Source organism: Gossypium arboreum, chromosome 7 (assembly GCF_025698485.1).
Source record: "Gossypium arboreum isolate Shixiya-1 chromosome 7, ASM2569848v2, whole genome shotgun sequence".
Lineage (NCBI taxonomy): Eukaryota > Viridiplantae > Streptophyta > Magnoliopsida > Malvales > Malvaceae > Gossypium > Gossypium arboreum.
The window spans coordinates 100,491,235-100,504,451 of record NC_069076.1 but is presented as its reverse complement, the minus strand read 5'-3'; the positions used below and the strand labels follow the sequence as shown (position 1 = coordinate 100,504,451).

At 30.9% G+C, this 13,217-nt stretch overlaps 2 protein-coding genes across 2 annotated transcripts; both read right to left on the bottom strand.

Moving 5' to 3' along the window:
• Nucleotides 1-6,289: 6,289 nt before the first annotated feature.
• LOC108484462 (ethylene-responsive transcription factor ERF106-like) lies at nt 6,290-7,197 on the bottom strand. The gene has a single exon (XM_017788257.2). The coding sequence runs from the start codon at nt 6,989-6,991 to the stop codon at nt 6,404-6,406; it is 588 nt and encodes a 195-aa protein (XP_017643746.1). The 5' UTR covers nt 6,992-7,197; the 3' UTR covers nt 6,290-6,403.
• A 2,674-nt stretch (nt 7,198-9,871) lies between these two features.
• Nucleotides 9,872-10,966, bottom strand: LOC108469112 (ethylene-responsive transcription factor 5-like). Its single transcript, XM_017770002.2, has one exon. The coding sequence runs from the start codon at nt 10,794-10,796 to the stop codon at nt 10,137-10,139; it is 660 nt and encodes a 219-aa protein (XP_017625491.1). The 5' UTR covers nt 10,797-10,966; the 3' UTR covers nt 9,872-10,136.
• Nucleotides 10,967-13,217: the final 2,251 nt, after the last annotated feature.

Genomic DNA, 13,217 nt, shown 5'->3' with positions numbered 1-13,217 from the left:
TGATCGTGGTAGAACACGAACGGAATCCTCGTGGTAAATCTAAGGGTAGATCGAAATCTTCAAGCAGAGGTAAAACTTGCAACTTCTGCAAGAAGAAAGGGCACATTAAATCTGAGTGCTATAAGCTACAAAATAAGATTAAAAGGGAGGCTGCGAATCAAAAGGGAAAACAGCCAGAAAATTCCGGTGAAGCTGATGTTGTAGAAGACTACAGCGATGGTGAACTTCTAGTTGCTTCATCAATGATTCTAAAGTAAGCGCGAGTGGATACTTGATTCATTTGCACCTTCCACATGAGTCCCAATCGGGATTGGTTTACAACTTATGAAACGATGTCTGAAGGTGTTGTTTTGATCGGAAATAATGCTTCATGTAAAATCGCAGGTGTTGGAACAATTAAAGTTAAGATGTTTGATGGAGTTGTTAGAACACTTAGTGACGTGCGGCATGTTCGAATTGAAAAGAAATTTAATTTCGTTGAGTACTCTTGATTCAAAAGTGCAGATACACGGTGAAAGTGGGGTTTTAAAGATTTCAAAGGGTCCTTGTTGTGATGAAAGGGCAAAGAAAGATTGCCAAGTTATATGTTTCTGAGGTTCTCTATTCTTGGTGATCATTGTCGCTTCCTCTTCCTTGTCGATGATGATATTACTAAACTTTGGCATATCGCCTAGGGCATATGAGTGAGAATGGCATGGCGAATTAAGCAAAGAGGACTTCTTAATGGGCAAGGAATTTGCAAACTGAATTTCGTGAGCACTTGTGTTTTGGGAAGCAAAGAGAGTTCGATTCACTAGAGGAATCCATAACACGAAGGAAGCGTTGGAGTATATCCATTCGATCGTGGGGCCGTCCGAGTGCCTTCGAGAGGTGGAGCTAATTATATGCTAACCTTTATTGATGATTTTTCCAGAAAAGTTTGGGCGTTCTTCACGAAGCGAAAAGCAATGTGTTTTCCACATTTAAGTCTTGGAAAATTATGATTGAAAAGCAGACGGAAAAGCAGATAAAATACCTCCGATGAGACAATGGCTTAGAGTTACATTACGATGAGTTTAATAGATTGTGCAAGTCGAAGGATCATGAGACACTTGACGATTCGTCATACTCCTGACAAAAGCGGCGTTGCGAGCGAATGAACGAAGCGATCATGGAGAAGGTTCGATGTATGTTGTCAAATGCCAACTTACGAAGTCATTTTGGGCGAAGCGACCTCTCTTGCATGTTTTTGATCAACCGATCTCCATCCGTTGCCATTGAGAAAAAGACTCCACAAGAGGTATGGTCGGTAATCCCGCTAATTATTACGATTTAAAGATTTTTGGGTGTCCTGCGTATGCTCATGTTGATAATGGAAAATTGGAACCGAGATCCATTAAATGCATTTTCTTGGTTATAAAGCTGGTGTAAAAGGCTATAAGTTATGGTGTCTGAAAATAGAAAAGTTGTGATTAGCGAGATGTTGTTTTGATGAAAGCGCTATGCTACCTAACTTATCTCTTAAAGACTCTTCCAATAAAGAAAACCAAAAGCGGTGGAGCATCAGTTAATACTGAATCAACTCCTCAAGCCGTACAAAAATTGAGAATAGAGTTGCTTCTTCAACGCAATACTCTATCGCCAAAAACAGGACAATAAGAGAAATTAAACCTCCAAAGAAGTATGCCGAGGTTGATCTAGTTGCTTATGCTTTAAATGTGGTGAAGATATATATGCGAATCAAGAGCCATTTAATTATTACGAGGCGATTAGTGTGAAGACTCGAAAAGTGGATGTTTGCTATGCAAGAGGAGATGGAATCACTCCACAAAAGCGAACATGGGATCTTGTAAAACTTCCTAAAGGTAAAAAGGCATTCGTTGTAAATGGGTGTTTAAAAGAAAGAAGGACTCAGGAGTTGAAGAACCGGATATAAAGCAAGGCTTGTTGCAAAGGGTTCTGATCAAATTCGAGTGGACTTGCAGATGTGTTCTCTCCGGTTGTTAAGCATAGTTCGATTCGAGCTTTGCTTGGTATTGTGGCCATGCATGATTTGGAGCTTGAGCAGTTAGATGTAAAAGCGCATTTTGCATGGAGAACTTGAGGAAGATATTTACATGCAACAACCGGAGGGTTTTATAGTCTCGAAAAAGAGGACTATGTTTGCTTTGAAAAAAGTCCCTTTACGGTTTGAAACAGATCACCAAGACAGTGGTACAAGAGGTTTGATTCCTTTATGACTTCTCATGATTTCAAAAGAAGTAGTTTTGACAGTTGTGTCTACTTTAAGAAAAAAAGTGATGGTTCTTTTGTGTATCTACTTCTTTATGTTGATGACATGTTGATAGCGAGAAAAGATAAAGAGAGATAAGAAAGGTTAAAGCCCAACTAAGTGAAGAATTTGAGATGAAAGATTTAGGACTAGCAAAGAAGATACTTGGTATGGAGATTCTCGAGATAGAAAAGCAAGTAAATTGTACCTAAGTCGGAAGGGGTACATTGAGAAAGTTCTTGCTGAGTTCAATATGCAGAGTGCTAAGCTGTTAGTACTCCTTTAGCGACCATTTCGGACTTTCATCGGCCTTATCTCCTCAATCGATAATGAGATTGAGTACATGTCACATGTTCCATACTCTAGTGCGAGAGGATCTCTCATGTATGCTATGGTTTGTTCACGTCCGATTTATCATATGCGGTCGGTCAGATTAGCGGATACATGGCGAATCTGGTAAAGAACAACTGGAAAGCGATTCGGTGGATTTTAAGATACTTACGAGGCACTACTAATGTTTGCTTACAGTTTGGAAGAACTAAAGATGGAGTTATAGGGTATGTTGATGTTGATTTTCTTGGAGACCTTGATAGAAGAAGATCTCTCTGAGTTACGTCTTTACAATCGGAGGTTGTGCAATTAGTTGGAAAGCCACTTTGCAAACTACGATCGCTTTGTCTACCACGGGTTGAGTACATGGCGATTCTTGAGGCTTGTAAAGAAGCTATTTGGTTGAAGGACTATTTAGTGAACTCAATGAAGACCTTCAAATCAGCACGATATTTTGTGACGGTCAGTGCCATCTTTCTTACAAAAGATCAAATGTTTCATGAGAGAACAAAACACATTGATATTCGGTATCATTTTGTTCGTGATATTATTGCTCGTGGTGATATTGTTGTGAGCAAAATTAGCACTCATGAAAATCCTGCAGATATGATGACTAAGTCACTTCCTATAACCAAGTTTGAGCATTGCTTAGACTTGGTTGGTGTTCATTGTTGAAGTTAAACCCTTAAGGGGTTTTTGGAAGAGGTGAAGAACTTGTTTATTGAAAGTTCGCGATGAAGAACTTGTTCATTGAGAATTTGTGTCAAGGTGGAGATTGTTAGAATTAAGTGACCCAAATTCTTATTTAAATAAAATACGATGGAAAATAAAATAAAAGTAAAATCCATATAGAACTAGACTTCTTTTATTTTATTTTAGAATAAGGTTTTAAACCTTATTAAACTCCATCTATTTTATATTGATTAGGATAAGGTGTTTCAATCCTACTAGAATATGGCTTTGCAAGCCTATAAATAGACATAGTCTATTCCTCTTGTATTTGAGTAAAAAATTTTTCGACATAGTGAATTTTCTTCTCCTCTGCCCGTGGTTTTTTTCCCGAAAGGGTTTCCACGTAAAATTTATGTGTTCTTTATTTTTATTTATTTTATTCTATTTTATTTTTCACAGATTTTGATCTTAAACAATTTCATTCTCCTCCCCAATTATAAAATATATATATATTATAAAATACCAAAAAAACGACTTACGAGCCTTAATAAGAACTTACTTTATAACTCAATAGACTATTTATTAAAGAACTTCGTTTATTTAAACCCTTCAACTTATACATTTTTTAGCAAAATGAGATTAAATCCCAACTTTGCAAACTACTAACAAATAGAATATTAACCATTAAGTATTCACCATTCAAATTTATTTTATTTTTATAAATAACGAAATGTCTGTTATTCGAAACTATTAGGAAAAAAAATAGAAGTAGATAATAGATTTGGATATTCAAATTCAAATAGAGAGCCTCTGTGCATTGCCAATGGCTTCACGCTATCGGGTTGGCTCTCCTGCTCCCACTTCTCATAGGCGGTGGCACTTTCTCAAGTCCTTTTGGACTCCTCTACAATGACTTCTTTTGTCCCTCTTTGAACTCCAACGATCTTAGGATTTTTAAAAAAAAATCAAAATTAACTTAATTCAATTTGAATCAACTTAAAATTAATTCAATTTATTGTTTATTTAGTTGACAGGTTTGTGCGCGTAAGTATTTCTTTTGATCAATTGATATTAATATTATTATAATATAAAAAATATAAATTTAAGCATGCTAAAGTACATATATTTTTTATTTAAAATTTAAAAAATATTATTGATAATTTTAAACGTTATATAAGAAAAACCCACCTCTTCTATGAGAAAATTCGTACATGTGCAAAATATAGTCGAAATAATATCTAGACTTTAGCTAATCCCTTTTCCATTCGTTGAAAATAACATAAACTTAGAAAATGATTTTGCACTAAAATTTCTACTTATTCAAACCACAATTTTTACTCATTCATAGCACGCACTAACCAAAGAAAAATCAAAAGAGATATTTTAAAATTTTAGAATTAATAAATTAAATAAATTATTTTTAGAATTATATTTGATATATTTACAATTTATACTTTTATCTACAATAAAAAAATTGAAGAATAATATTACATCATAAAAATAAAGTGATAAAGATACGTTACATTTCTAATAAAAGAACGTGAGTTAAAATATTATAAGCAATATTGTTTGAAGCAACAACTATGAACTCCATAAATCATAAAAGCAGACACGAAAATTATATTTTTTAATATTTTTAATTTATCATCTATTTTAACTTCCATAACATATTTTATAGTTTAATTATCATGTATAAATCTCCATATGCTTGTAATTATATTATAATTATAGAAAACTGATGTAGAAAGTATCATAAATATCTTTGGGAAGCATATATGAGCCTTATTGTATAAAGAAAACATAGTCCAAATAATATCTAGACTCTAAGCATTACTCTTTTCCATTGTTGAAAATGAATTTGCACTCAAATTCCTACATATATCATCACACCTTTTTCTTTTCATTGATAGCACTTAAAAAGAAAAAAAAAAAAATAAAAGGAGATATTTTAAAATTAATGAATTTTTTTGTATATTCTATCAAAAATTGAATAATTATATATATCTTAAAATAATGTAGTCATTTAAATCCATTTTAATCATTTAGTATTTTTACTTTTATTTATAGAAATTTAGTGCCTTTACTTTTCAGATTTCAAAATTCAAGTCCAATTGTTAAGGGTACTAAACTCCTGTACTTGTATTTAACAATTAAACCTAGATTTTGAAATATGAAAAATAGTGGGACTAAATTTCAAGTTTGTGAAGAGTATAGGGACTTATGGCATACTTTAACCTTTTTCCTAATTCAATAAAATTAATGTATTATTTTTAAAAATATCTAAAATAAAATCTATGTAATTAATTCTTAAATGGGATAAATATTAAAATATACACAAATTTTGATGCAATGTGTAATGTTTTACATGAATTCTAATTTTCTGCGATTTTATACATAAATTTTAATTTGATTAAATTTTCACAAATCACTAACAACATTATCGAATTAGCACCATTTTACGTTGATACATTGCATACACAAATAATTATATTAATTCAATATGAAAATAAATGTATGCATTTGTTTTTATAAATGTGAATAATTAAATTAAAATCAAAGTTTTGTATATACATATGAATCACAATTCAAGTTTTATGCGTATAATTACACTAAATCAAAGTTAATATATCGAATTCTATAATATTAAACTAAAGTTCATATATGAATTTGATATTTATAAAAAAAACACACACAGACCAACATTGTGCCATTTTCCACTCCACAAAAACTTCAATTGGAACTTTATATACAAGTCATTGTACAATAAGTTGTTGAATTCTTACATTTTCTTCTAAAAAAGAAACATAACTCAATAGGTAAATTTTTTTATTTTTTATTTATTTATCAGGTTATTTACTAAAGTGAGCTGAATAATTAATTCTTCGCATTCTATAGGTTTTTTGCATTCTGTAAGTCCATTAAAGAGTAAATGTTGACCATGAATTTTAAAGTTATTTCATTTTTAAGGCGAAAATTAAACTCTCAATCACTGATTAAAGTAAAAGAGGCCCTTACCATCTCACTTAACTCCCGTGATTTCTATTAACTCCCGTGATTTCTATTTGGTAATATTGATTACTTACGTACATATTATTATAAAATACATTTAAATATGATGTGGTTTGGGCATTTAGTACATTATCTAACATGTCACCATAAATGTTTTCTAGTTAAGAGAGAGAGTCCATTCCGATCATCATCATCAAGCTCACCCTCTTCTTCCTTCACCTCCCATGCCATTTCGCTACTTCCCGGCGATGTGACGTCACTTTCCGGCAACCAAACTCTCTTCTCTCTCCTCCTTTTCCTCCCGGTAGTAACCGCCGGTGGCTGGCTTCCCTCTCCGGCTTCAAGTGGAAAATTCAATATTGCTTTCTGACCCCTCATTTTAAACGCAGCACAATCATAAGCCTTAGCAGCATCGACATCACTATCGTAAGTCCCTAACCATACCCGAATCCCTTTCCGGTTCGGGTCACGGATCTCCGCCGCAAACTTTCCCCATGGCCTTCTTCGTACACCTCTATAATGCCTTTTCTCTTCACAGAGTGGCCCCTTTGTTATCGGCCCTGGTTCTACACCATGGGTGAAGATTTCAGGGAGTTGATGGCTTTGGGGTTGAAGGTGAGAAAGGTCAAAATCGAGGGTGTTTATGAAAGCATCGGGGGTGGCAACGTCACCGAGAAGGTGTTGTCGAATGAACTCGAGAGTTGTTGATTCTTCAAAGGTAGCCGCCATTGTTAAAGTTTACAAGGAATTTGTATATGATGAAATTGGATATGAAGTTGATATGGGGGAGTGAGTGAGGATCTATTTATACAGTGAAGATCAAAATCTCCCTTTTCCATCGCCATGGAAATTGACAGCTTTTTCAAGTGTGGGACTCACCTTGGGGTGAAAAATATCCTTTGGATCCATGTATGCATACTACGATATGAGAGCACCTACATCATATTTATAAATAAATAATTTCAATTTATCTAAGTTTATTCATAGATAAGTATACATACGTAAAATTAGAGGTTAATGCAAGGGTAAAATTATATTTTGATATTTTAAAATTTAAAATTTAATTATGATTTCTTTAAAAATAAATATTTATATTTTAATCCTTAATAAATTATAAAATTTTACATTAATATAATGATAAAATTATATTTTTCGTTCTCTTAAATATAAAATTCAAATTCCACGTCTCCAAAAACAAATTCTGGCTTCCCACTTGTCGAAATCGAAACGTTGAAATATTAATTAAACAAAGTCAAGGAGGAGTTGGAGTATATACATAAATAAAAATCCCAACCCTGGCATTGCCCGTTGCTTTATCTCTCAGTGTTTTGGTTTGCCCACAGTAGCTTGGAACTATTTCTGCACACGGTTTTAACACTAAGTACTATGTGCTGGAAATTAAGGGATGATCTTATCCTTTGGCAATTAAAGCAGCCCACAAATGGGGTCCTTTTAATAGGGAGTTCTTCAAGTTGACTCTGGAGGCAGCAACAGAAGCTAAAAAGATTGTCCATGTTATATATATATGTCCTGAGGTTGCTGGGACCTCCCAAGTTGCTCAAGCCATATCCATATATATGTTTGGCAAAGAAGGAGCTATGGTGTAAATTGAGGGAGTGGACATGCAACATTTTAAGAGACAAATCACTTTGCAACTGGAGTGGCTACTTGGAGGGATCCACACCCCAATTAACCCTCTTGTCATTTTATTTGACAGCTTCATTATGAATTGTGTGTGTGTAAGATGACCGGATTCGAAGCTAGCTATTACAAGTTGTTTCTAATTTGCTAACTTACATCCCTAGGGAGAAAAAGTACTTGTTCTACCACTTGCTAAGTAGACCCCTACCCCATAATCAAATCCATGCATGCATCTCTTTGCCATGTTACTAGAAAACACTTTGTAAAATGTGTTGCATATGATTTTTGGAGAAAAGTAATAAGTTCGGTAATTGATTTAACAGGTTTCAAGTTACCAATATAATTTTTTTGTTTTTGAGGTGGCTTGATCAGATCGCTATAGTCTTTTCATATCTGTCTTTTAACCATGGTTGTTGGTTTAAAAAAGACTCCACGAGATTTCACTATCATAAAATTGCACCTTAGACATTAACGAAAATTTGAGATAGTTTCATGCAAGTAAAGTTATACTTTATTCTTAATAACCAAATAAAGTAGCTTGAGAGAAAATTCAAGTTCGAACCTAGAAATAATATTGTTGGGAAGAGATATCACAAATCTTAAAAAATTTAATCTTTATGGACTTAAAATGGGCATGAAAGATACCCTAATTATACCTAAAAAAAAAATCCCTCTCAAGTTGTAAACTATGAGCTTCCAATTGCTCAAAAACAACAAGAAATAAATTTAAATCTAAAATAAATTGTACTCAAAATATTTAAATTTGAAAACTAAAATAAATAGTCTATTGAATCATGGGTGGAATAGCAAACCACTTATGTTTAAGTATTTAGTTGACATCATTGGACAACACTTAGTTCTTATAAAAAAATTATTCGGTTCTTCCAATTCTAAATTAATATTCAAATAATTATGGGATAAATATCAAAATTATATACTAATTTTGATGTATAATTAATATGGACTTTAATTTTGTATAATTATACACATCAAACTTTGATTTCAGTTCAAATGTGTACATTCGATTTTGATTTAATTATACACATTATAAATATGAATACATGCAACTTATCTTTATATTAGATAAGTATAATTATTTATGCATATAATATGTGAACACAAAATGGTATTATATCAACAGTAATATTAATAATTTATGAAAATTAAATCAAATAAGAAAATAACAATATCAAAATTTACACATAACATTATATATCAAACCAAAATTAGCGTATAATTTTAAAGATTTATGTCAATAATTATATTAAAACTTTATTTAAGATGGAGACTTTTCTTCTATCAAGAGTTGGAGGCAAGTCTTCTAGCATCGGAATGTAAATAGATTGTAACAAATTCAATTTTAATTATATTTTAGACTAAACATCTTTATCTTATATTAACAAAATTATTACTCATCACGGAACAAATATTAATAGTAATAATCTCACCTATTTTCTTAAATTTTATTAAATGCAATTGCGTGATGTATTCGATAAACTTTCATATCCCAACTTGTAATTATAAAATATTATTTAAAATCTTCATTTGGGTTTATTTTAATATGAAAACTAAATTGATTTTTTATAAAATCCCATTCTTACGTTATCATATATAGATTATATTATAGTTGCTTTCAAATATAAATATAATTATAATTTGATTAAATTTTCATAAAATATTAATAAATTATTGAATTACATTAGTATATTGAATACACAAATAATTATATTAATTCAATATGAAAATAAAGATATATATTTATTTTTTATATGTGTATAATTGGATTAAAATCAAATATAAAAACCAAAATTCAAGTTTCATATATATATAATTACACCAGATCAAAATTTATATATCAAATTAGTAACCATGCAAAATTTATATTTAATTAATATATTTGGTTCAAATAATTAAAAATTATTAACAAAAACCCTTCCATAAATCTTAATTAATTAATCATAACAAAGATTTTGATTTTGATTTTCTGTAAAAATAAAAAATAATTTCATTAAATAAACAAATCAAGAAACAAATACAATTTTAATTAAATAAAAACCTTAGGCTTTGGCATTCTTTAGTTTATATACACTAATAATACTCATACTAATCCAAAACACACACCTCTTCATTAATCCATTTCTTGACGGCCGTTAACTTTTTTCCGTTTATAGTAGATGATTCAAGCCGTCACGTCAACCAACCTTTCCTTATTTAGTAAACGACACCACCATCTTTACATAACGGCGAGTCCTGAAATAGAATAACCGAACGGAGATAAAGGTGATAATGGAGGAATACTAAATATTCCCTTCATATCTTCACTATCCCAAAACCCTTTCCAATTTGACGGCGTTAAACATACTCCCGCCGTCGTCGTTACGTTTTCCGTTATCTCTTCCTTTTTCACTACTTTCCTCTCTTGTTCTTCTTCTTCTCTTTTTCTTTTATTCGAGGGTTGGGATTCAGTTGAGTTCGAGTTTCCGATTTCGAGAGGGAAATTCAAAATTGCTTTACTTCCACGTAGCTTAAAAGCAGCTCTATCATAAGCTTTAGCGGCTTCGATAGCGGTTTCGAAAGTTCCGAGCCAAATTCTAGAACCTTTTCGATTAGGGTCTCTAATTTCGGCTGCGAACTTACCCCATGGTCGTCTTCTTACACCCCTGTAATGCCTTTTCTCGTCATGTTCCTCGATGGCTTTCGTGGCGGTGGAGGTTATTTCAACTTTCGATGGTGGAATTGTGACGTTAATAGAAGGACGACGTTGGCTTAGGGTGGATTGTTTATGAAACTGGGGTGTTGGAGGAGGTGAAAGAAAGGTTTCCATTGAAGCAAAATCATTAAGGTGTTGATTTATGAGTTCTAAAGCAGATGATGTTTCTCCGAAAGAAGCCATTCTTGGGAAGCTAAAATTAATAAAATGGAAGTGAAGTTGGAGGAGAAGGTGATGGATTTGAGTGGAAAAGAGAGTGTGTGGTGGGTTTGTATATAAAGGGGAAGAAGACACATGGAGATGGAAATTAAGAGATTTTCATAGGAGGTTTCCAGGATAGACACAGGAAGTATCCTATACTTTTAGCCATGGGTCCAAACTGGAGGTTCAATAACATCATCCAATTTGGCATTTTCCTCTACACTCACTATTTTAGTAATTTCCACCACCCCTCGCACGTCATTTTTAGATAGAGATTCAATTTTATTATTTTTAAAAATCTAAAAATTATTTATTTTGTTTTTAATTTAATAGATTAGCATGTTGAACTAATCGAATTAACGAAATTTTTAATACTTTAATAATTAATTAAATTAATTTTTTTAAAATTAATTAAATTAAAATATTTTAATTAATTCAATGAATTAACGAATTTATATATATTGTTAAAATAAGTATAAAATATATAAAAATAAATAAATTGATAATATTCATTTGATCAAATTAACGAATTAAAATTACATATAATTTGTATTATTAAATATTAAATTTGGTTATTTACTCAATTTTAAACCAAATTAATCAACCTCTGACTGAATTAGATCGATTCGGTCAGTTAATTCGATTTTAACCAAAATTTGTACACCCAACCAATAGTTGACAATTCTACTTTTTCTTTTTAAATTATCATTATGTAAATTAACAAAAACGAATTATTATAATTCTATTGACATCGATATTTTTATTAATCTTTATATTTAAGGATAAAAGAATTAAAATTTATTATAAATTTAAAAATAAAATTAAATTCATCAGGGTTTTACTTGGATTAGAATAAGATTAAACTAGAAAACAAGAAATAAGGATAAAATCTTGGTAATGATCGCAAAACTTTTACAAAACATAAAGAGTCTTTGGGAATAATCAAAAGTAAGTGTATAATGAAACCATATGTCATGTTTTACCGATAGTGACATACTGTTTTTATTTTATAAAATTTAAATTTATTTATTATTAGTAAAGTAATTTAATTATATTATCTGGCGGCTGACATCTGAGTTTAGAAATTTTAAAAATTAAAATAAGTATTGTATTCGTATTCATATATATATATATATATATATGAGTTAATTAAATATTAAAATTTACTAAATATATTAATTTAATAATTTTAAAAATATATAAAATATATTATATGCATAAAAGTAAAACGAAAATTGAGATGTTGTGAGCAAGAATGTTTTATCTTTAGCTATCAAGTAGAAACGTGAGGATTTCAAATACTTGGATTGAGTGTTACCACGTGCCGTGGACTTTCAAAAGCTGTCGGAATGGTTGCAAAATTATAACTTTGCCAAAGCAATGTTGAGAGTTTTGCCTACGCAAACTTTTTGACCATTCCAAAACCAAAGCTATTACCATTTTCAATGTTTGTAGAATTTTAATTACCACGTTTCTAAATGTAATAATAATAATTTATAAACCACTTGTAAGGGTTTAGAATGATGGATAAAAAACATTTATGAGACAAAGACAATCACTTCCTATGCATAGATGGACACTTGATACAAATCATCTTGTGTCCCCTACAATGTATCATGTGTAAAGGAGGGGAACCACAATGCAACTCTTGCTTGACTTTTAATGCATATTAATTTTTATAAAAGGTTCAGAATTCTTGTTGACTTAAGTATTGAAGAACATCTCGAAGTTTATACTCTAGTACTTCGTAACTTATCCTCTTCTAAAACTTCTTTTTAACATTAAGATTTTAAGAACTTTTTCCCTTAAGTAAAACTCTCTCAAGCATTCTCTCAACAACCAAGCCTTTCTTCCTTGTAAAATTACAGGCAAAGATCACCTTCATCACAACCTTTGTAGAGAAGATCAATGGAGAAAGTTGAACAAGCAACATCTTTTATTTCTCAAGAAGCAATTGAAATCCATTCTATTTAATAACATTATATATACCTAATTTTGGCTATTAACATTTTATCTCTTCTTAAAAATAAATAATCTTAATATTTTGATTAATAATTATTGTATTGTGTTTCAAGAGATGTTCCGGAAAAAATATTTCACATTATACCATTTCAAGAACAATCATAATGCCATTTGAAAGTACATAATTAAGACAATTTTAAGGAGCTTTACTCGATCATACTAGTGAAAGATTCAAAAGTCTTACACTGCCTAAAGACTTGTTTCATTGCTTTGGCAACCAGTTGAGAAAAGCACTATTTGCTCATTATAAGAACTTGTCAAGGGAAGATATTTTGTAAACAAATTATTTTTTTATTTAGTTTATAAATAAGATTTAAAGGGGAAAACCTAAGTGGAAGAGTGAATCTAATTGAATGTGTAAAAATAAGATTGTAACTTGAT

What these genes read in the sequence shown, in the direction of transcription:
- LOC108469112 (XM_017770002.2), bottom strand. Translation starts at nt 10,796, where the DNA reads ATGGCTTCTTTCGGAGAAACATCATCTGCTTTAGAACTCATAAATCAA.
- LOC108484462 (XM_017788257.2), bottom strand. Translation starts at nt 6,991, where the DNA reads ATGGCGGCTACCTTTGAAGAATCAACAACTCTCGAGTTCATTCGACAA.